The following is a 24,043-nucleotide window of genomic DNA, read 5'->3' as shown; positions in this document are numbered from 1 at the left end:
GTACAGACACTGCCTGGCTAAATTGTTTCACGCGTCTCACTGGTCACTGTCTCGCTGGTTGTAATTAAATATTGAACAGCATTTTCATGGATGGCTGGATTCATCCTAGAGACAGTGTGAGGGAGGACTAACAGACTGATATTACAGTACATTCACTCTGACACAGCATTTTTAAAATATTTCGTCTCCCTGATTTGATGTATTTTCTCCCAAAACAGGATGTTTGGATGGGACAAATGGCAGGGAGAGATCAACTATAGGCTTAAACAAATAGAAAGACATAAAGAAAGAGAGTAAAAATCCCCTTACTTAAGTCTAAAAGTACATAATGACCCCTGCAAATACACATAAATGATAAGATCTAATGCACAGATAAAATTAGATTAAGATGTTTTTGCACTTTGTCTTTTTCTTCCCCTTGTGTTTCTCTTTCTTTATGCTTTTATCAGTATGTCTGGATAAGTGAATACTACTAGATGTGCGCAGGCAAGTAGTGAGTACTTGAATACCATTTACAGAAAAGTCTGAATCCTCCAACTTATTAAATTTGCTGGCTTGGACATACTGAGACGAAACTGGTCAGATGTGATAATTGTTAACAGCATGGCAACACACGTTTTAATTGCAGTCTTGGTTCAGCATGAATTCAAAATATATCCAAACTAGCAAAAAAAAAAAAAAATAGGCCGAAGTATAACACTCAGCATGCATAATAAATCCACACAGAGAGAGACAGAGAGCCCAGTAGCAACATAACGGGTGGAAACAGATTCTCTCTGTTCAAATATATAAACTGAAGAGAACTTCGACTGCGGGGAGAAACAGTAAAAACTTTATGAATATGGCTTACTTTGAGGAAACCACTGTTAGAGTAATTGCAGTTGTAGAGCTGATACAAGCACAGGTCGCCTAAGGTTACATGCCTATTAGCACTATGTCCATATGGGCCCTCTATAGAAGTGTATATGTCTGTAATAACACTGGAGATTAGTTTCAACTTGTGAATACTGTCCCTCTTTGTGTGTGCATATTATCTCTTATACTGTATGTTATTATAATTTCCAAAACTGCTTCCCTTGACTTTTGTTTTCAATCAAAAATGTTGCTTTTTCCATCTTTTTAATTTCCTCGTCATGTTGCTGTGAAACCTATTTAGTATTGAAATAGATTTAATTAGTGACAAAACTAATGAGCAGCAGTCGACTGACTCGTTAGATACACCTGTCTGTAATTTACATTATCTTGTGTATCACCTGCTTTTACTGTATTTATATCCACTTTTCCATATTTTGTAGCTAATAAAGAAATACAAAACAATGGAACATAAAAAGTAGTGGTTTAAAAATGTATCCTCAAAAGTGTAGCGTTGCCTAAAGTCTCCAAAAATAGATCAGGAGCCAGAGCCTTCAGCTTTCAGGCTCCTCTCCTGTGGAATCATCTTCCTGTTACGGTCCAGGAGGCAGACACCGTCTCCACATTTAAAACTAGACTTAAGACTTTCCTCTTTGATAAAGCTTATAGTTAGGGCTGGCTCAGGCTTGCCCTGTACCAGCCCCTAGTTAGGCTGACTTAGGCCTAGTCTGCCGGAGGACCCCCCATAATACACCGGGCACCTTCTCTCCTTCTCTCTCTCTCTCTCTCTCTCTCTCTCTCTCTCTCTCTCTCTCTCCCTCTCTAACTCAGCCATTCTGGATGTCACTAACTCGGCTTCTTCTCCGGAGCCTTTGTGCTCCACTGTCTCTCAGATTAACTCATATCGCAACGGTGCCTGGACAGCGTGACGTGTGTGGTTGTGCTGCTGCCGTGGTCCTGCCAGATGCCTCCTGCTGCTGCTGCCATCATTAGTCATTAGTCATACTTCTACTGTTGTTATACACATATGACTATTGTCACACATGTATACTGCCAGATATTAATACATACTTTCAACATATTGTACCACAGTAGCCAGAACTATAACTATAATATTATTACTTTCAATAATGTTGTTGTAAGCTACTGTCATTACCGTCTGTCCTGCATCTCTCTCTCTCTCTGTCTCATTGAGAATCATGCGGATTACTGTTAATTTATTATGCTGATCTGTTCTGTACGACATCTATTGCGCGTCTGTCCGTCCTGGAAGAGGGATCCCTCCTCAGTTGCTCTTCCTGAGGTTTCTACCATTTTTTTTCCCTGTTAAAGGGGTTTTTTTTGGGGAGTTTTTTCCTTATCCGCTGCGAGGGTCATAAGGTCAGAGGGATGTCGTATGCTGTAAAGCCCTGTGAGGCAAATTGAGATTTGTGACATTGGGCTTTATAAATAAAATTGATTGATTGATTGATTGATTGATTGATTGATTGATTGATTGATTGATTGATTGATTGATTTCCACAAAGCAACATTTGGAGCATCCAAGACAAGGTCTCTCAAAAATATCAAGGCCATCTGCCTATTTAGAAATTGACTTCATCTTGGAAAGTGTGGTATCTAATGAGTGAGGTGCTGCATTTTTTTCTCTGACTAAAGAATTCAGTCTCTTTTCACTCTCTAAGGCAGTGATGTCAAACATATGGCCCATGGGCCACAGCTGGCCTGCAAAAGGGTCCAATCTGACTTAATACACCTCATATTGATGCACTTCTGAAAACTATGAGATGCCAGGTTTCAGGAGCAAGTTAGCTGTTTATTAGCCCTTTAATAACCCTTTATTAACAATCAATTAAACCTTTGTTATCCCTTTGAATACCTTTTTATTACCTTTTGAATACCAATTTATTAACCCTTTTTTAGCCTTTTAATAACCCTTTAGTAATAAATTGTTATTAAATGGTTATTTGAGGTCTAATAAAGGGCTAATAACTTTTAAGTAAAGGGTTAATACAGGGTTATTAAAAGGAAAATGAAGACTAATAAATTGTTAATATTTACTAAAGGGCTAATATGCTGTTAATAAAGGGTCAATAAATGGTAGATGAAGTGCTAATAAATGCAAATAAAGTTTTTTTTAGGGTTAATGAAGGGTTAGCCCTTCAATTAGCCTGTAATAACCTTCTATTAGCCCTTTAATAACCCTTAATTAACAACTTATGTATCCTTTATTATCCCTTTAAAAACCTTTAGTAACAATTCATTAACCATTTTTTTGGCCTTTTAAAAACCCTTTTGGCAATCTATTAAACTGTCATTAGCCCTGTAATAACCTTTTATTAACCCATTATTAGCCTTTATGACCAACTTATTATTTACTGGCCATTTCATAGCCCTTTAGAAACTCTTTAGTAACAATCTATTACACATGGAGTATCCTCCTTTCTGTTAAATGCTGTCTCAAGCACAGTTCCCTGAAAAAATAAGGAATACTTGTTGTGATCACATTTAAAGATTCTTATTATTATTGAGTATTTTCAATCAGCTGCTTCAGTACAAAACAATCTTTATCAGACATCTATCTGAACACAATATTGGTGAAACCGTGTCTGTCAAAATGTTTGATTTGTAAATGATTTGAAAGGCAGAGGATAATTTAACCTGCTGCTTCAATATCTCACTCTCTGGGTGGTGTGGTGATACCAGCGCTACTAGACAGGAGTGAAAATGTTTGGAAAAATGCATGTCTAATGAGAGGGAGTAGTGGAATGACTGAGAGTAGAAAAACAGAGACGTATGAGTTGAAGACAGCTCAGGCTGTTCATCTGTTTTATGAATGAACATTTTCAGAATATACTTCTTTGCATTGAAAGAAAGGAGCATTGTTATTTATAGGTTTCTATGCAGTGGATTTACTGGTATGGCCCACTTGAGATCAAATTGGGCTACATGTGGCCAGTGAACCAAAATGAGTTTGACATCCCTGCTCTATGGTGTGTAAAATGGTGACACATTTGCATGGATGGTCCAAATCATACGACCACACAATGTCTAGGAAAAGAGATGGAGAGAAGGAGAGATGAGGGAAAAAGGGACAAACTGTGAAAAGGAGATATTTATGAATTCAGAACTTCTAATTGCTACAGTGCCTTGTGAGAACAATTCAATAAACAATTCATAACTGTTTATCAAGCCCAATTAAGTCTTTAATTATCTTCAGCTATAATTATCACTCTAACTTGGCCAATGTACTGAACAGAAACAATTCCATTTGTGGTTTAAAAAAATGAGTTAAAAAAAAAAATCAGCAAATCTGTTTGCCTCCCACTCTGTCCCCCTCTCTGAGACTATATACGTGTATCTGCCTCTCTGTTTTCCTCTCTGCCCGTCTCTACAGTGTTTGTGTGATTCTCTCCGTCAGACACACATGCATTCACACATGCACAAGTGGAGAGAGTCTGGCAGTGTGAGAGTCTGGCGCTGCCGTGTTGATTTCTGGCCATTCTTCTGTAGCTAATGACAGCTGACCTGAGGGCTAAGTTGCTTGTTACCGTAATGACCTGTAAATTTCAGCGGCACACACACACACACACACACACACACACACACACACACACACACACACACACACACACACACACACACAGCAACACAGCAGACTGCCAAACAGGATAGCTGAGTGTTAATGAGCTGATATTTGCAGCCTTAATGCATCTCCCTTGACTGCCTTTAATATGCCTCTATGGCCAGTGTCCACCCATTTATTCATTTGATGTGTGTGTATGCATCTGTACCTACGTCCCAGCCTGCGTTTTTGTCTATGTGAAACCATCTGATAGTGTTGTGCTTGAGTATCTTTGTTTGCTTCAGATCATGAAAGCCAGTTAGAAGTGTGTCCAAAACAAGTACATAGAGCAGGCATAGCCAAAACCACAGATGTGTTGACCATAGATAGTTTCCTTACAGCCAAAGGGACAGATGTGTTAGTAGCAGTGAGCTACGTCATCTCACACACTGCCAGCAACCAACTTTGTGAAGGAGACAGCAGACAGGCTAAAATTATTCTCAATACAAGATCGACCCGACACACACGGAAAAGTACAAAGTATATTCCAGTGATCCTGAGTCAGGTGTGTTGTGACTCATGTTTCTGTGTAACCTGTATACTATCTTAAGCACCGGTCTCTCCACTGTGAATCACCGGTGTTTGTCTTTGGTTCTTGCTCAAAATATAACCAAATGTTCCATCTGCCTCTGACCTTTTAAGTTGAGCAGCGTGCAAGACAAACAAACTAATGAATAAATGATGAAGAGATTATATTTGCTAATTTGCCCTGCGCCCTATGTTGTCTTGTCAAAATGAGGAGCGCATCTCCCTGGGTTTGATACTTAAACTGAGAGCCATTGTAACAGATGTTTTGTTTACATTTAATCTGGTTTTCCACTTTTACTACTGTGGGAGGAAATATATATTATCATAATTAGTAAAGCAGTGGCTGAGATATCCTGACTTTTAGTCCCTGGAGTCTACATTTCCCATAATGCAACCTAATAGGTTCTTCTGTCACAGCCTCCCTGCCTGGTAATGCTGCATTCACATGTTTCTTGGATGCTCCCCTTTCACAAGTTGGGAAGACGTTCTTCCAACTTTGGTGTGTTCATGAGCTTTCAGTAGAAATTTGGAAACAACATGGAAGTTACAGTGAAGGTGTTTTGTTCTTTAATGCTCAGATAATTTAAAAAACACACCGATAACAGTCTGAAGCTTCATATTAGTGATTTTGTCCCAGACATTTCTAACTAATGTAGGTCACTCTGCATAAACAACAACTAATGGCCACAACCTAATGCTATATTACAATTAAATATGAGCAAAAAAATCTTGTATGATATTTGTAGTTTGTCTCCATATGTCAGCCCTGTGATAGTCTGGCAGGGTGCACCCCGACACTTGCCCAGTGTCAGCTTGGACAGGCCCCAGGCCCCCTGTGACACTGAATAGGATAAATGGATAAGAATAATGTATGAATGAATTTGTCTGCCATGTTCCTGCATCTGTTTTAACTTGAGAGACGTTCATGTACATCATCCCAGCTGGAAACACATATTTTTTTTATTATTATTTCGACATGAATTCAGGCTAAATTCCAGAAGTATTGGCTCAAGTCTCATCACTTGGACTTGAGTCAACCTTCAGTCACAAATTTGATGACTTTAGACTCCACTTAACAAAATTGAAGAAGACTTTCAACTTGACTTGGACTTCAATACCAATGACTTGTTACTGAAGCCTTTTCACTTGAAAATACTTGATACCTTCCCATAAGCCCAAAGAACAAAAAAGGATTCTTTTTTAAAAGAGTGCCATGAATCACTTGATTTACTATCATTTCCCAAATCTGTTAACATAAGGGCTTTTCCCAGCAAGCTAACACTTAATACTCTAGATCCACTTTGTTTGAACAAATCCGACAGCATCCAGTCATGTTACAGGAGAGAACCCTGAAGACCTAATGTTACATTTGCAGTGTAATATTTTGCCTTATGGCTTTGTTCTAGGGCCTCTCTGCCTTTCCTGAGCCTATGCAGAAAGCCTAAGGTGGAGAGAGTGCACCTCTCCACCCTTCCTACGCACCTGCATGGAAAGCCTTAAGGCAGAGAGAGCAAACCTCCCTGCCCTTCCATGTGTCCACATGAAAAGTCTCAAACAGGCAGAGCAGCAGCAAAGACCCCCGTTAACAGAACAGAATGAGCATTGATGACAAACAGAATTGACACTGATAACTCAGAAACACCATGAAACGGAGGAGCTGGAGTGGAGGCGGTTGCATAGCAGCTTGCAGGGGAAGCAGCAACAGTAGGCAGACCAGAGCAGTTTAAATAGGGCGCCCTGAATGTGATTCGCCAACTGGCTGCATAGAAAGGAATCATGTGATCTATCAGCTGACTCCCTTCCATCAATCGGCTGATCCATTGGTTGACTGGGCTGTTTGAGATCATCTGATGTAGCTGGGATGTGAACTATGAACCTGAACCTGTACGCTAAGCTCAATTTTTGTTTGCATATATTATCTATGCAGTGGTAAACAATCACCAAATTGCAGTATGTAAAACATGCAGTTAAAAATTATAGACAGAGACTCAACAACTTCCTGCAAACTTAAAAAAAAAGAAAATACCAATTTTAAAAAACATTTATGATTTTTGTAAATTTAGTAAATTATTACTCTGTTTTTAAAAAATGGCATTTCATTTGGTTATGACTTGTTCAGGACTCAAAACTCATAGTTTAGGACTTGAGGCTTGACTCGGGATTTGACTGTCTTCACTTGGGATTTAAAAGCAAAGACTTGAGACATACTTGTGACTTGGAAAACACTGACTTCGTCCCACCTCTAGGAAATTCCTAGGTCTTTCAAACTCTATGCCCCGAGTTTGTACCACAGGATTTTTGTTCAGAACTTTAAATGTCAAGTTCAATCAGGAATATATTTTACATTGTATACATATCTATATATACACTTCCTAGAGCCACTGAAGACATTATACCATAACCTTGTTGTCATTGTTTTATTTTAAATCTATTTGCCCAAGCACATCCAAAATACCCCCTGAAACAAACAGAAAATATGTTACTTCCTGAATACTTAAAGGCTGCACAGTAATGCTGCTGTCACGCTATTTACAGTATTGTGTTACAATTGCACTGTTAAAAATTAATCCGCTCTCAACACATCTGTTGGCATCTAAGCTGCTGGTAGATGTAAAGACCTAAACTGGTCTGTTAAAAAAAAAAAAAACTACCAGATAGTGCCCAGACTCTATATATAATGTGACATATTGCATCCAAATATAACACAACATGAAGAATAATGAGAGACGGGTGTTCTAAAGCCTCAAAATAACCGTACTGCTACAGTCTGGGGCATCAGCAGGAAGCTTGTGGCATGAACAAATCGCACCGGTCTCCTGTTTGAGTCATAAATCTATGATTAGTCACAAGGCCCCGCAGAGCGATCACTCAGTGAGCGATCAAAATTTAATTCTCAGTCCATCACAATGCAAGGCCAAAGAGCTCCTCCGCTGATCTGTTCACCTTCCCTGACTTCATTCTCTCCCTCTCCTCCTTATTCAACAGGGCTCCCTTGTTTTCGCAGGGTTACTCATGCACTGTATCATTGATCACTCCTTTTCGGTGCCACATTTAAAATCTACCACGTCCTCCCCCTCCTCTCTCAATCTCTCTGTGTTCGTGTCATCCTGAATACAATGTGAGCTCAGCCTCTGGCTCGTGCAGGACGAGTTAAACTGATTCACCGGGGCAGAGCATAGCTTTCAGCCCAAAAAAAAAAAAAAAAAAAAAAAAGCAGAGGACATCTTAAAACATTCTCTCCACTTGAACAAACATGACCCATAGTTTCTCTCCAGCCGTTTTGTGGATAAAATTTGTGTTGGGTGGGATCAAGGCAGAAGCACAAATGCATGAAAGCGTGCATGCAAATTCCTAAAATACCCTGCCGTTCTACAAACTGTGGTCTCCTCTGTGTCTTTTAATGTATTTTTATGATCCTACCACTCACTCACTGTGCTCTTCAGGGACTCGCATTTGTTTCTCTAAAAGGCGAAGGTTTCCTTTTTTTCCCTCTTTCTCTCAGTGCACATTAAGGAGAACATCATAAACCAATTACAGGCAGCCAAAGGATGGTATGTATACAGGATAAAGAGGTGAACTTTAGTCTCTGCCATTTCTATATCTGCAACAGATATAAGTAATCTTTGTGTAAGCAGACTGTTTTTCTTGCACCTCTTGTTTTCTTCTTTGATACTCACTCCACAGCTGCTCTCAGGGGTGAAAATGACATAAGGACAGCCTTGGACGGCTAGATTGGTGTGATCTGATCATCTCTTATCTTTTCAACCTCTCCTCTTTTCATTTATTTCAGATATATTTTCCATTCTAGTCTTAAATAATATTTTTTCGACTTTCTCTCAGTTACTCTCATATCTGTTTTCCTCTCTCATGCATTAAAAGCCCTTGTCAGGTATGTGTCCTTCCATCGGTGTGCCTATCCGGCTTCTCTCCCCTCGCTAAATGTCATCTCCAATATTAAATGCTTTCCTCTCCCAGCTGGCAGAAAAATGGAATTATATGGACCATACACTCTTGACATTTAAATTACAGACACAAGTGAAAACCCTGCATGGATAAATGGATATACAGTGTAGTTAAGATGGTACACACACATACACACACACACACACACACACACACACACACACACACACACACACACACACACACAACTGTTATGTCCTCAGCTCCTCTGCTTTTCTGTATGCCGTGTTTTGCAGCTAACCTCCATCAGCCCCTGATTTTCTTGCACCTGTTAGCTGGCCTTTAAAAGCCCTGTCAAGCAACCCACACTCTCTCTCAACCCCATGCAGCTCGTGTCAGCAGCCACCATTTTCTGTTCCTTTGTTATTCTTTGGTTTACATTATTTGCGATAAACTTGCAAGTTGTTGTGTCACTTTTATGCTGCTTCCTCTGAGTCAGGGTCATAACCAAGAGGTACCCTCCTGGGCTGAAGAATGAAGCCAATATGGAAGTACCAAAAACTGCACTTTCTTGAATGGCCACTTCAGACTGGCTCCAGAAGGGGTCAGTCCCATTTTAGAATTTTTTTTGAAACTTTTTAAAAACCTTTTGGTAGCCTTTTCTGTTATATCTTGATGCAGGGGGTTGGTCATAAGGTTTAGGCAATAAAACAACATGGCTAGGGTTGGGAAGATTGTGGTTGATGTCAGTAACATCAGTCAACTCACATGGCTAATAAATTAGATAACTAACAACTCATGTGACAAAAATAACTCAACATTCACATTGGACACCAACACCAATCTCCTGGGTCAAAATCCTGTGCTTGTTGGACCCATCCACCTCCACTCCAACCTGCCAAGTGAACTTTCTCGCTCTTGATTAGGGCTGTTCTTGACTAAGAACTTTCCTAGTTGACCAATTGTCATCATTTAGGGCCATCACTTGACTAGTGTCCCGCATGTTTACGATATTAATGTGATATTAAATGATATATTTTGGGCGGGGCAACACAATGGTTTGAGCTGAAGGTGTGAGAAAGAATAGTATCAGTAACACTGTTAACACTGTGCTACATTACAGAGAAATACAAAACTGTACTAATGAACCTTCATTAATATAGGCCTATATTTTATCTACAAGTGCACGTCACACACTGAGCGAGCCGCCTGTTAATGATGCTGTCGGCAAAGCAGTAATGATTGTGCTAAGTGGCTAATGGGCATGTAGCTACTTCCATGATCCCACACTTTGGATTTCCTGCCTGACATGTTATTAACTAGCCTGTGGAATAACCGCAGGTACCAGCCCTGGAAATTAGGGGCCGTACGCATGCCACATCTTCTACCGAGCGGGTGAATTTTTATGTAACTCACTTGTTTAATTTAGTCTAAATATCGTCACCTTGGGCCACTTTTGGCTCCTCAAATCCAAGATGTTGACAACCAAAATGCCAAGCTCAAGGTTTTGAAACAGGAGTCCATAAACCAATGGGTGATGTCACAGTGGCCACATCCGTGATTTATATACAGTTTATGGTTGTTAAACACCAATCACAAATCATATCCTGGACTGTATCTGTCTGTCTGTCCAGACGAGGCGGCTGATTGATTGCCTAAAAGCGGATTGCGTCTCTATCTGTTCAAGTGATCAAGCTGTGACTGCAATCTGTCAGAGTGTGATGATACAGATTAGAGTGAAAGACAAGTTAAGAAGATGAAGGTAATCAGTTTGGGAAGTGACAGATTTAAAGAACAGGATTAATACGATCTCAGATTACATGCTGCACTCTTAACGCTCGGCTAAGTCTCGCCAACTCAGAAACTTACAGATGAGGGGGAGCGAGGACGGCAGAGGGAGAGCGATGGATTTCTGCTGTCGGTGAATTGAGGAATGATTGCTGTCTTTCAGGCATTTATGATTGCGGGTACTTTTGAAGCTTTGAAACACGGGTGAGCCTGTGTCTCTGTGTGTGCATGTTCGCTCTGTGCAGTGCTTTAGTGTTATCTAGGGATAACATGAGTGTGTCCAATAAGAGTGAGTGATCTTTTCTCAGGCACATTAAAGTATGAGTGCATGGTGCATGATACTACAGATGAGAGGGCTGGAATGAATAGTTTGGTACAACATCATCACACTCATACAGGGGATACACACGCAGGCTCACTGAACTTGCTTTGTGGTGCACGTCAGTCTGACTTTGTTAAAGCTGGTTTTGCTGTACTCAAAGATTGTGTAGCAGTTAAGACCCTGTGCCGGCCGGGGATTGAAATCCCGCCAGGACTCTCTGCTTTCAACATCCTGCTCTGCCTCCTTCCATCTCTCTGCTCTCCACATCTCCTTCTTTCTCAGTGTGTCCTCGCTATCATTCCCAACTTCTATCCAGCCCTCTGTATGGCTGCATTAGTATGTATGGCCGTGTAGCTCAGGGTTTAGAGGTTTATGTCTCCTAATAGACAGAGATTTGTCCTGTCACACCAACACCCACATACAGCTTAAAGAGAGAGAGACAGAGAGAAAACGACTCCCTCCTCTCTGTGTGCGGAGGGGAGAGAAAGAACATTTATGTTGCTGTCTTATCTCCAGAGAGAAAGGTTCCATTTCTGTACAGACAAATTATAAAGCATTCATTTGTGGCTTTCTCTTCTTTTCTCCCACGCTTTCCATCTTCGTCTATCCCCCTCTCCCGCTCTCTCGCAGCCTCTCTCTGCCCCTCTCTCTCCCTCTTTCACTCGCAGTGATTGGATTAAGACCAAAGAAGCAGAGTGAGGAGATGAAGAAGGGATGAGAGCTTATTAAGCATGTGAGAGGTGAGATGACATAAGGCTGTACGGGAAGAGATTGAGGAAGAGGTGTGCGTGACCGTGTGTGTGCGGGGGTGTGCGTGTACGGCACATTTCTGTATTTATCCTCGCAGAAGGTAGGGTGAGAAGAGGGAGGAAGTGAGGCGTTTAGCTGTGGAGCACTTTAATCAAGGGGCGAGCAATCCTGCATGACCCACTCTGTCATCCATTATTGATGCCTGCCTCAGCCAGGCTGATGAATCATTAAGCCACTCATCAGGCCTGGGAATTCTGCCTCCTCCTCGGCCGATGACACTCATTTACATAAATCACACGCTGCTATTTTTCACATGCTCGCACATAAACACAAACACACACCCACATGCAGTCACGCACACAAAGTTCATAGATTTTGGCTTGGTTTGTGAAGTGCATGGCTCACACTTTTTCCCAGAGCTTTTCCAAAAACACACATTTCTGTCATACCTGGAAGTTAACTCGAGCTTTAACTCGAGAATTTAGAACGGGGCTTATACTCTTCACGACAAGCACTTGGCAGCTGCAACACCTGCACACTCAGAGATGAAAGACAATATGTTCTGCATCCTCCAGACCTCACATTATGGTCGTTTCTCTTCACTAGACGATAGACGTGTTTTGCATATGTAATCCAAAGAATCACACACGCTAACGCATTGCTAACTTCACATGTGGAGAGAAGAGAATGAAACAGGAGGAATGACAGAGAGAGACACAAAAAGAGGCAGAGAGAAGGAGATCTTACAGAGTTTGTGTTTACAGTACTTCTTGCCTCTGGGTTTTATGGCAGAGGAAAAGTGGAGAATCTTAGAGAAATTGATGAATACCCATTCGATGCAGCGCACATGCACTCACACAATCCACCCACACGTTCCTTCTCATCTTTGTGGGGTTTCCCTTCCTCTCCTCTCTTCCCCTCCCCTGCTGCTGTTTCCATGTCTTCCCATTCAGTGTTGTGACTAATCCCGTACCACAGGGTAAGAATATACCTCACAGCAAGGGTAAGAAGGCCCCAAAGCAGATTCGTGCAGAAATGCGCTAACACATTCACACCAAACATACATACACAAACAGACAGAGGGAATGGGCACCCTGCCCATATAAAGGAGGTAGCCAAGGCCTGGTGGCTGGTAGCTGGAGGCTGCTTGCAGACCACTGTGATCCTGCCATCCTGGCAGCGCGCAGCCAGGACATTTCTGCACAGCGCTAAGCTGAGCGCCTGGCATCTCCAATCTGCTAAACACAGGAATGCTGCTGCTCATGATAATTGCGGTGGGTTGTTCTCTGCATCTCGGCTGATGTGAAGGCTGGTTGGAGCAAACGGCATGAATTATTAGTGTCTGCATCATGGCTCTTGCTGCCGGTGGAGGTAAGTCTGATATAATTTGATGCATTGTTACTGATGCATGACCGACCCAGCGCTATCAGGATGTCCTAGTAGGTCCTATCTGCTTTGATAAATAAACATGAGAGCGCACCAGAATGAGCACACATGCAACCACGCACGATGTTATTGTAATACTACATGCATTTTTTGCCCCACTTGTGCTCTTGGTGTTTTTTTTTGTCTACCTTCCTGTATGTATGCTCATACAAGCAGAGATATAATAAGGTAATACTTCAGTAATATCCATTTCATCCCCATGAATCTTTGACCGTAACAATGACCTTTTCCATCACTTGTTTTTCTCCAGGGCCATCTGTCAGAGGTCAAAGGGGAAAGGTGAAAGGTCATGTACCTGAGACAGCAAAAACATGAAAGCCTTGCCTTGAGATTCAGTAATGCCCCACTGACATATAAATGCTTGCAATCAAATGATATCAGATCAAAGTATTGACTGAATGAGATTCTGAAAGTTCCTAAATGTACTTAAAGCTATAGTGCGTAACTTCTGTCGCCTCCCAGCGGATAATGCGTTATTACAACTAATAAGCCGGCAGCACTTCCATGTACACAGAGTAACACTTGCCAGTCGCCACACGCCGTGTACACAGAGTAACACTTGCCAGTCGCCACACACCGTACACAGAGTAACACTTGCCTTTGTGGTCGGATCCACTTCTGAACCATGTCTCGGCCACTTCTCCGCCATGTAGCTTTCTCTTTCTACCTGCGCTCTACCTCTTGCTATGACACTCTCCGCTCTTCCTCACCCTCCCTTCTTGTTGTGAGGAAGCATTTCCTGTGCGCCAGCACGGGAATGTCGCTGGTCTACACGCATACTAAAAATGATATATATTGAAAAATACCGCGAGATGTTAGAGGAGCCGATCGGCTTAATCAGCATTGTGTCATCTCCTTTAGTAGTGGCTTGGGTGAAACGGACATTTACAGACCTGTAGAAGTTACGCACTATAGCTTTAAGTCTCAGTCTCACCAAGCTCCCTCATGGCAATAGAATATACACCCCCATTTTTCTAGACAGCAGACATACAAAGAGATCATATAAATTAAAGTATATACAAATGTTATGTAATATGTTTTTGATTGTTATTTCAATCTCTCAGTTCTCCTAATTTAAGCTGTGACTTAAAGTGGTCTGCGTGAGTGTATTGGTGTACTCAGCAGTGCACTGTGCACCAGAACAGCCTATTCTGTGCAAGGCACAGCAATGCAAAACATGAAAGCCTTGATCTTATGTCAACGATTTCAGGGAAGTGAAACTTGTTCATATGCATTAAAATTCCTCTGCCACTTTGATCTATAAATGCAACGTGCCTGCTCGACTTCTTTCAGTCGCAGTTATTTTTATAAATCGGCCTTATGCACATAAAAAGTGGGAAAAAAATGTGATCTGAACATCAAGCTGAGGATGAAATCCAAGTTGCTTTATTCAGAAGGAGGCCCCTTGGTTTTCTGAAAGGCTGGGAGTAATTCCTGGGCTCCTGCTCAACCATGAGGTGCTGGTTCGCAGCCTTTCTTTCAGTGACTCATCTCTCCTCCAGAGAAGAGATAATTAATTTGTCTGAGTTGCTCTTAACCCCAGCCCGGTGTGTCAGCGGTGGAGACACGCGGGCATTCAAGCACACAGGTGCAAATATGTGTAACGTGCACACCCACATGTGCATGCAGACAAATATGCACGCTGACATAATAGAGCTATAATTGTATCCCCACAGCTGCTCCTACAGTAAATGAAAGCATGAATCCAGGTAGAGCAGCAGAATAAGAAGCAGAGTCAGAGAGTAAAATTGAGGTTATTGAAGAACAGAAATAGTGACCAGCAAATAAAGCATGCCCTCTCTTTTCTTTCATTCCTTCAAGGATTTTCCAGCAATATTGCTACTGCAATATTACTCCCATCGCCTACACACACACACACACACACAGACAAGCTCCCATATAGGCATGCTATACACACATACGCACACAAACCCTCTCACACACACTAAGATTTAAAGTCCTAAACAGTTGAACCATTGACCTGGTAAAAAATGAATGGGCTGCAGAGATGAGACGAAAAGCAATAGGAGAGGGAGATAAAAGAAGTGTCGGGGAGAGGGGATGAGAGCAAAGGTATCGCCTAGAGAAATGGATGGAGGAAGAGACAGACGGCAGTGGCAAATGAGAGTTTTAAAAAAAAAGAAAAAGTCAGAGACGGAACAGAGTCAAGGAGAATAAAAGAGGATTAGACCAAACCTTGAATGAGACATGACGTCTTAATGACTACGAAACAAAAACGCTTTTATCTCCTCATCTCTCACCTGTCGTCTTACTATCCGTGTTTTTTTGGGGGGGCAATGATACTTGTTTGATAACTATGATTTGAGGCTTTTGTGCGTATGATTTTGTTTTGAGTGTTTCTACCTGTGCTGCTGTTCCAGATGGTTCATCAAACATCCTGTAATTATCAAACGCTCACTAATTGTATGTGAGCTTGTGTGTGTCTATGTGCTGGTGTGTCTCCAGGTAATTATCTGATGCTGCGATCACTAATGACCACACAGACAAACATCTGTCCCAAGGTAATATACAAAATGAGAGGTTGGCCATCTGTTGTGTCCGCGTGGCGTGCGTTTGCGCATGCATTATAACTCGTGTGTCACTCACAACAACATACTGTTCGTCTAACACCAGAATGTGCACTTTACAGATGTTTGCAAACCTCATGATGAAAATGTTAAATCAACAGAAGCAGACAAACTATTACCAAACACTCTCAGCCCACACCATACCCTCCAAACGTGCTCACACACACCCACACGGAGCTCACACAGGTCACTTGGCACCACAGACATCCATACAACAGATTTTAATTCTCAGGCATCAGACTCAAACAAGAATAAATAAATGCTCCCAATTCATAAACCAGCATCTTAAGTCTGACAAAAAAATTTGGCCTAAAAGGAGGGTTGTGAATATGTGCAAACACAAGTCCTCTGGCTGAAACATTTCTTTTATGTGGTTGATAAAATAGTTTTTGGATAGGTTTAAATATCGTTCATGCACGTCAGCATGTGCGCGATTGTGTTTGTGTATGCAGCAGGTCAAAGGCGCACGAATAAAGAGCCAGTCTGTCATCAGTAAATTGAATAAAGATCATCTCCATCTCAGAGGTGAACAAGCACTACAAAGCCAGCGAGCACACTCGAGCAGGAGCACAAAGATACCTATACATAGGCAGAGATGAATGCGCTTGTACATCTTGCGCCTCCCTCTTTTTCTCCATCATTCCCGAGGGCCTGCTGCGCTGCTGTTGAGAGACTGGCAGGTTATGTCACCTCAAACAACGGGTTCATTTACAAGTTACACAATGCAGCACAAACAAACAGGGAGGAAACTTGCTAGGTAAAAGAAAAAGAAACAGAGGTGGAGGGGAGTAAAAAAAAAAAAAAAATCAAAGAAAGCTGAGAATAGGTTTGGAGTCAGAAAATACTGAGGCAATGGAGTAAAGGCATCCTCTGGGGAACCATCCTGGTTATCAAGTAGAGGTTATTATGCTATGAAGCACTAATGAATTCATTAGCTAAATGAAATGTCAATAAAGGCTTGAGAGAGTGTTAAAATCGATGCCAACTGTCTGACTCTCCCCCTCTACCCTCCTCTTTCTCGTCATCCTATCGCACCCATCTGTCCCAATTATCCACCTTTCTCCCCAACACACACTCGCACACACACTCTCTCCGGAGTGTTGAGTGTAAGCTGTGATGGAGGACATTAGCGGTGATCAGTGGGAGCACTTTGCAGTGGTCAGCAGGAATGGTCCAGTCGTACAGGACTTTAGTATTCAGCAGCACTCACCTGCTCACTCTCAAACTGCTCCACTAGGGCTTGATGGCTGACTTGGTGTGTATACGTGTGTGTATGTGTGTGTTTGTGTGCATTAACATTACACTGTCTGAATGTGAGTGACTGCAGCATTAAGGGCCTTGACTCTGAAATAGCTTTTTCTGATGGTACAAGACTCAGCAGCTCGAGCTGCTTCTAAGCTCATACTGCGCAAACATCTTTTTATCTTAAACTCACATTTAACTAATCTCTTTCTTTCTGACATTTGTCGAACTTCATAAATGTCAAGATGTTATTACCAGCTTGATCGTCCTCAGGGAGTTCTTTGATACTGAGCCTGTATCACTTATTATTATGATCATCATTAACGGCGCACAAAGATTCCCGGGTATCGTGTTTACGCCCATGAGCAAACTGGCACGCCAAATGGCAAGCCAGTTGGCTCGTCTCACCTCTGTCCCCTCATGATGGCTTAATATCTGTAGCTAAGTACTCGACTCACTCCGAACACGGCCGTGTTTTTGTGCAGCTAAATACTTGTTTCAAGATAATTGTTCAGGGCATATGTTTAAATGCCACCTCATTTACATAAACACTGTTCAGCTCCCTGCGGAATCAATGAAAACACGAGGGTGCAAACGCAGAGTCACATCCACGTGCATGCGCGCCAGCACATTCGCACTTACTTTGACACCGTGCTGTATAGCCAACGATTCATCTGTTTTCTGCAACGGCAGTGAAATATACATCAAAGTGGGCTTCAGTGGATGAGCAGCTAAGTATGCACGCACACTAGGCTATAATAGAGAGGGAGGGGTTTCTAAAGGGAAACATAGGGGGGGACAGAGGAAATGAGATAGGAGGATATTCGGACAAGGGACAGCAGAACAAATGGAGAGTGTGTATGAATGAAGGGATACAGTAAGGCTGTACCTGTCCTCTTTGCACACACCTTTCTACATCTCTTTTCCTGTCCTCCCTCCATGCTGACACCAAGAACAAAAAAACCTTTGAAGTGTTAACGAGTGTTTGAAGGATGACTCGCCGATGATGATTAAGCACTAATACACATGCGGGAACCAAAATTTCGACACGTCCGAGAGACCTATCACAATGGCTAATTAGTGATGATAAAGTAGTAATGAGCAAAATCCTAATCTAGACATACCGCAGCACTCCGCGGGGAAGCTAACCAAACAACAAAGCACAGAACTCTTAACAAACACAAGAGGATTTGTTGTGGAGGAAAAAGGGAGCTGTGTGTCTAGACGGCTGTTCTTTACCACTCATAGGCGCCCAGTGTTTTCTTAATGCTGCAATGCCTTATCAAAGTGAAGACACAAAAAGTTACCCCTGACAAATCCCAGTTGAGATATCCTTTGTACTCCACTGATCTAAGCTAAATCAAAGAGCAGCTAGCTGTTGTGCCGGCTGGTGCAGCATCCTCTACAACGGAGCGGACAGGAGCGAAAGATGTTGCTCAGCATGTCTAACAGTCTGGAAGAGGTGCGTTAAACTCACCTGCTCCCGGCTGAAGGACTTTTTTTCTTTTCGCCTAGCATGAGAGGTCACTTCTGAACAACTTGACCATAAGGGCAGCCTGTTTATCATGCTGACAAGCGCATAAATTGGGCCATGTCTAAACTAATACGGATAAATCTGAAAGCACATTTTTGTTTTTTTGACCTTCCATAGCATCTTCAGTACAGCACAGAAAACTTTTCATATATAGAGTTATCTTTATTATTAAGACATGGACTTGAAGGTAAATTATACCCTTCTTACGATGAATGACGGCTATTACTGAAAGCCTGCAGCTTGGAGAGAAAAATATGTGCTACATTCAACATAATAGTGTAGCTCTATTTTTACTTGCCTTTGTCCACATGGAGGTCAGCTATAGCTGAGCCTATAGGACCCTAAAGATTCTATAGAATCAGTATTTTGATCAGGGACACTTCAGAGGAGTGAAGGCTTGAAGTGAGATAGTCACTGCTGCCCACGTTGTTTGCTTGAATTGTTACCACACCAAGGAGGTGATGTGAGGGTTTTTTCAGTTTCTTTGTCAGCAGGATTATGAAAAAACTACTGGCCTCACTTTCATGAAAGTTGGTGGAAGGGTGTAGCATGGGCCAAGGAAGAACCAACTGCATTTTGGAGCAGATTTGAATCACGGAGCAGTCGCACAAATTCTTTTCCCCCTTTATGTGAGATACAGCATTTGGCCATGATGGAGGTTATGCTCTCTAAGTGACACTCTACCTTGAGGTAAAACAGATTTTGCAGTATTACAATTTTTTCACTGACACTTGAGTGCACCAGCAAAAGAGCATTTTCAAACTGTCCCTGTGAGTAATAGTCTGATTGCATACTCTGTGCAACAACTATACAAATCTTCTCTTTTTACCTTCTTTTCTTAAAAACCTATAGAATCAATCAGTCTTTATCTTCTTTGTGCAGCACTTTGCATCGAGCACTTTGATTGGCTGTTAAACACAACAGGAAACAGTGATGTCACTGCTAAAATAAGACAACAAATGACTCTCTTTGTCGCAGCTACACATATAAATGAAACTAACACGGTAAAAACTGAATCAGTGGTTTTATATAATCAGATTTTTGCAGTCGAGCCCTCGGCTGTTGGAAACGTTTTGGATTCGTCCTTGTTGGTTCGGAAACAGAAAGAGACCATGAAGAGTTCAACTGATCAGTTTGGTGCTGATACCATGGCTGTATTTTTTAGATAGGCTATCACTGTTTATATATAGACATGTTTTTTAATGTAACAAATTATGCAACATTTCTTAATGTGTGATAAACAAACTTTGCCTACATAAAATATAGAGTAAAGTTAGAGGTTTCCTAATTTAAGTAAATATCTAATCAAAGAACAACTAAACAAGCCAAAGAGTCACCAAGCATTTAATTAGGGTTACAACTATCATCATCACTTAGCCCGCTTATTATTTTGTAGGTTAATCGCTTCAGTGTTTTGTCTATAAAATGACATTAAATCGGGAAAAATACCCATCACAATTTCCCTGAGTCCAAGGTGAAACAAATTCAGTCCACTGATTGCCACCTTTTGCATGTTAACAACTGCATTTTATTTCAGTATTGCTTGTTTATGTTGCATTTATTGTATATTCCATGATGGGGTAGCGCTCCAAATTTCATTGTATTGTAAAGCACAATGACAATAAAGGCATTCTATTCTAAGTCTTTGAGTTCCTTGTTTTGTCTGACCAACCATTTAAGACCTGAAGACACTGAATTCACATTGACACACATCAATCAAGGTACTCAATCAATTATCGAAATAGTTTCTGACTGATTTTCTGACTAATTGTTTCAACTTTATATTTGTTGCCAATTTTCTTCCATCTCTCAATAGGGTTGTAAAAATATTGATTTATCGACACATATTGATTCAAGATATCTGAAATGGTTTTATACTCATTTTCCACAGGAACCAGCTTTCTCGCTTTCTCTTATTGTTAACGTTTAGTCATTCTGCTGAACGCTGCTGCTAACCAAGCACAGAAAAGTCGTCCAATTTTTTCCCAATGGTATCAACAATGTTACTGGATATTAATATTTTTCAAAGTATTGCATTGGAGTGAGAAACTTCAGTGTTGCAACAACACTATCCCTGTACACTGTACACTGTAATGTATGATTGACAGCAAAAGAAGAAGAGACACTCTACTGTAATGTTTGCTCATCTCAAAGCAGTGTCAAGACTCTTCAAATTAATTTTCACAACATGCTAAAAGGAACATAAATTAGCGGCTGCCTGACAAGAAGGCGAATGCATTCATGAGTCTAAAAATGTAGATGTGCTTAATACAGTCAGTGCACTTCACGAGCATCCAAATCAGACTTATTTTTTTCTGAGACATTATGCTTGTTTCTAAGACAAGACTGAACTTGTTGCTGGGGCAATAAAAAAAAAACGAGCATTTGACGATTCCTACAAGGAGATGAAGGGGCTCCAAGACAGATGATTCGAATAATCAGATTTAAAAGGGGAGCTCCAATTTGTAGAAATTGAAATTCATGCATACTGTATATATAGAGTGTGTGCGGTAATTATCTCTTCTGCTGGTAGCCTATCTGCAAATGATTTGTCTGTGTGTGTGTATGTGTTTGAGAATGTGTGTAAAAGTTTGTAAGTATATTTGTTAACATGAATCTTTGCAGCATCTCTGGCAGTCTGACTGTGTCTGCTGAACACTGTTCGCTCATTCCCATCACATAGTGAGTGCGGGCCGAACATGACAGACTGGTAATGACTTGAGTATGAACACACGCACCCACACACACACACACACACACACACACACAGTGACTTAGACACGCTCGTACACACATACCAGCTGCTCCCTTCCTCCTTTCTCATCAAACTTGTCATCAGCTCCGCCAGTTTGTCTCGTCTCACATTAAGAGCTCATGAATAATGTGTGATTACCAGAGACCCTCCGAGCAGCTCCTGAATCTACAACACACACACAGTCCAAAATATCATGTTCATATTTACAAGTACTGTCATTTGCTTTGCTTCCCCCTGTCTCTTTGTCACACACACTCTTTCTCTGTGTGTCTGCACACACACACACACACAGTAAATGCACACAGACTGCGAGCCAGTTTTCAACTAAATGCCAGTTTGGTGGCTCAAAGGAACCACGGGCACCAGGGAAAGGTCAGGTAGTCACCCCACCAGGCTAGGCAGGTCACACACACACACACACACATTCCTATACACAAACTCCCAGATACACAGACCGACACACACCTAACAAATACTCCCCAGGTAATTAGTGTTATTTTCGGCTGGGCAACTCATCTCCTCCTGAAAGCACTAATGTAATTTGATTCGTTTAATTCCCATAGCCGTGAGAGAGAGGGAGAGAGAAGGAGGCATGAAGGGACAATGGCTTCATGGTTGGATACCCAATTTCTCCTCTGTTTAAAATATTCACATCTAACTGTCCTCTACCAGAAAAAAAAAAAATCTCTCTTTTATGGCTGACATAAAGAAAAAGATCACCCCTTGTAAAAAATATCCACCTATGTCATCCACCTCCTCAGTAGATTACAGTGCCACTGGGTCTGCTAGACTGTTTTCTCATATCCTGCACACACTGTTTACACACTCACTCTTTTTTTTTGTCTTTCTATACCTGTGAGGAACTTCCTACGACAACATCAATTTCCTAACCCTCATAATGAAGTAGCCACAAGTGAGTTAAAGTGGCTGAAATAGGCTCTTTTACAAGCTCAAGGACTTAAACTGTGTATCCAAAACTACACACGCGCGCACACACACACACACACACCAAGGGAAATCTACCAAGACCTGCGTTCGTACCGGTGAATCACTGGTTGCGGTTGGACACAGCGGTCCTCTGAAGACCCCCTTGACGCGCCGAAAGTGTCCATTGCTCAGGTGTGTGGAGCTGATAACCAGGTAGTAACACGCGCTGCACGCCATCCCAGGGGCCTCGCGGGGTTTGGGGCCCATGTACGACGGGTTCCTCTTTCTCTGCGTCGGGTCCTGGGTGTCGGCGGTGTCCCGGTGGGCGCCAAAGTCGGGCCCCGCGCGGATGTTGTGCAGGTGAGAGCGCGACCGGGCCGGTGCGACGGAGGACGTCTCACTCCTGCGCTTGGCTGGGAAGTCTGTGACTGCGTTTAAAAAGAGAGACAAGATGAAAGTGTCTCTGTGGGAGAAGGCTACACCTGCTTATGTGATGCGTGCGTCTGTATGTGTGTGTGTGTGTGTGAGAGAGAGAGAGAAGTACAAACAGAAAGAGACAAAAAGAGACAGAAAGAATGAGACAGACTGAGAGACAGGGGTGTTATACTGACCGAGCTCTGCCGCTGGAGTCTGCGCTTGGCATGCTGTCGTCGGTCGGGCTTAAATAAATGAATGAGCGCCTGTGGAGTGCCAGAGGAGGAGAGGAATCCATCCAATCTCTGTTTCACGCGCACCCTCTCTCTCCTGCTCACTCTCACCCCTCCTCTCCCTCTCTGTTTTTCTGTCTTTTTCCCAGTCCACTGGTCCAGTCTGTAAAGTGTATGCAGCCTCAGCCAAGCAGCAGCAGCGGCGGCAGCGGCAGCAGCACCCCAATTGGGCTTCTCAGTAAAGAAAAGGGGAGCAGGCACTCTCGCAGGTGCGCGTCCGCTTCACGCACGTCGAAGAGGAAAGAAAGGCAAAACATCTGACCCCCTTTTTCTCTGTCCCTCTGCTCTCTGCTGAGTGGCATCGGGCTTTAAATCACCCGTCTTGTGAATGAAATGCCTGCAGCTCGAGGTGGGGGGAGACGGCACATTCATCCAGAGCAGTCCTGTAGTTATTATCGGGCTCCAGCGCAGGCAGGCTGAAGTGGTTCAGATTCCCTCTCAAGGAAGAAACACACACACTCTCTCCTCCTCCTCCTCCTCACCCCTCTCTCTCTCCCTCTCTGTATAAGTGTGTGTCTGCCTCTCTTCTCGGGGGCTGCACCGGATTCCTGTCTGCTGTAGCCTATAATATGCAGCCCGTGCCCATGCGTGGGTCTGGGATAGGGGGATCACTTCTGTCCACGCTGTGCTTGAGTAACTCCGAATTGAAGTGCCTCCCTCCTCCTCCTCCTCCTCCTCATCCTCCACCTCTTCAATTTATCCTGTCTTTCAGTTTCTTCTCTTCTTTTTTGACATGGAAAGATGATAAACTTTATTTAAAAGGTGTGTGTCACTGTGTAGGATTTATCTTCAAATGATCCGCTGGCAATATGTTTCATGTCAATCCCTCTCTCATGTCTTCTGGTCCACCCTCACCCCTGCTCCCCCCTCTCTCTTTTCCTTTTGAGGGCATCAAAGTGAAAGCGCCATGCTTTTACAAGGTCTCGGTATCGTCAGGGGGAAAGGAAACCTCACTCAGTTGCAACCTCGGGGCCAATGATTTGATTACAGATAAAAGGGTCTTTCTCCAGCTCGGCCTGTCAAACTGCGCCGGGTGCCGTCAAAGAGCAGCTCGGAGCTCGCTGCAGCTGAGGCTCAGT

At 42.3% G+C, this 24,043-nt stretch overlaps 1 protein-coding gene across 1 annotated transcript in view; it reads right to left on the bottom strand.

Moving 5' to 3' along the window:
* The window catches only part of LOC125893868 (G patch domain-containing protein 8), a 41,231-nt gene extending 18,286 nt beyond the window's left edge, over window positions 1-22,945 (bottom strand). Inside the window, exons 1-2 of the mRNA XM_049584817.1 lie at window positions 22,869-22,945; window positions 22,372-22,685 (exon numbers count right to left, since the gene is read on the bottom strand). Of these exons, the coding sequence (XP_049440774.1) occupies window positions 22,372-22,524 (153 nt within the window). The 5' untranslated portion in view covers window positions 22,525-22,685; window positions 22,869-22,945. The remainder of the gene's footprint in view (window positions 1-22,371; window positions 22,686-22,868) is intronic.
* Window positions 22,946-24,043: the final 1,098 nt, after the last annotated feature.

The sequence above is a fragment of the Epinephelus fuscoguttatus genome, linkage group LG8 (genome assembly GCF_011397635.1).
Source record: "Epinephelus fuscoguttatus linkage group LG8, E.fuscoguttatus.final_Chr_v1".
NCBI classification, from domain to species: Eukaryota; Metazoa; Chordata; class Actinopteri; order Perciformes; family Serranidae; genus Epinephelus; species Epinephelus fuscoguttatus.
Note: the sequence above shows the minus strand (reverse complement) of the source record. Positions and strands in the feature narration are given on the sequence as shown.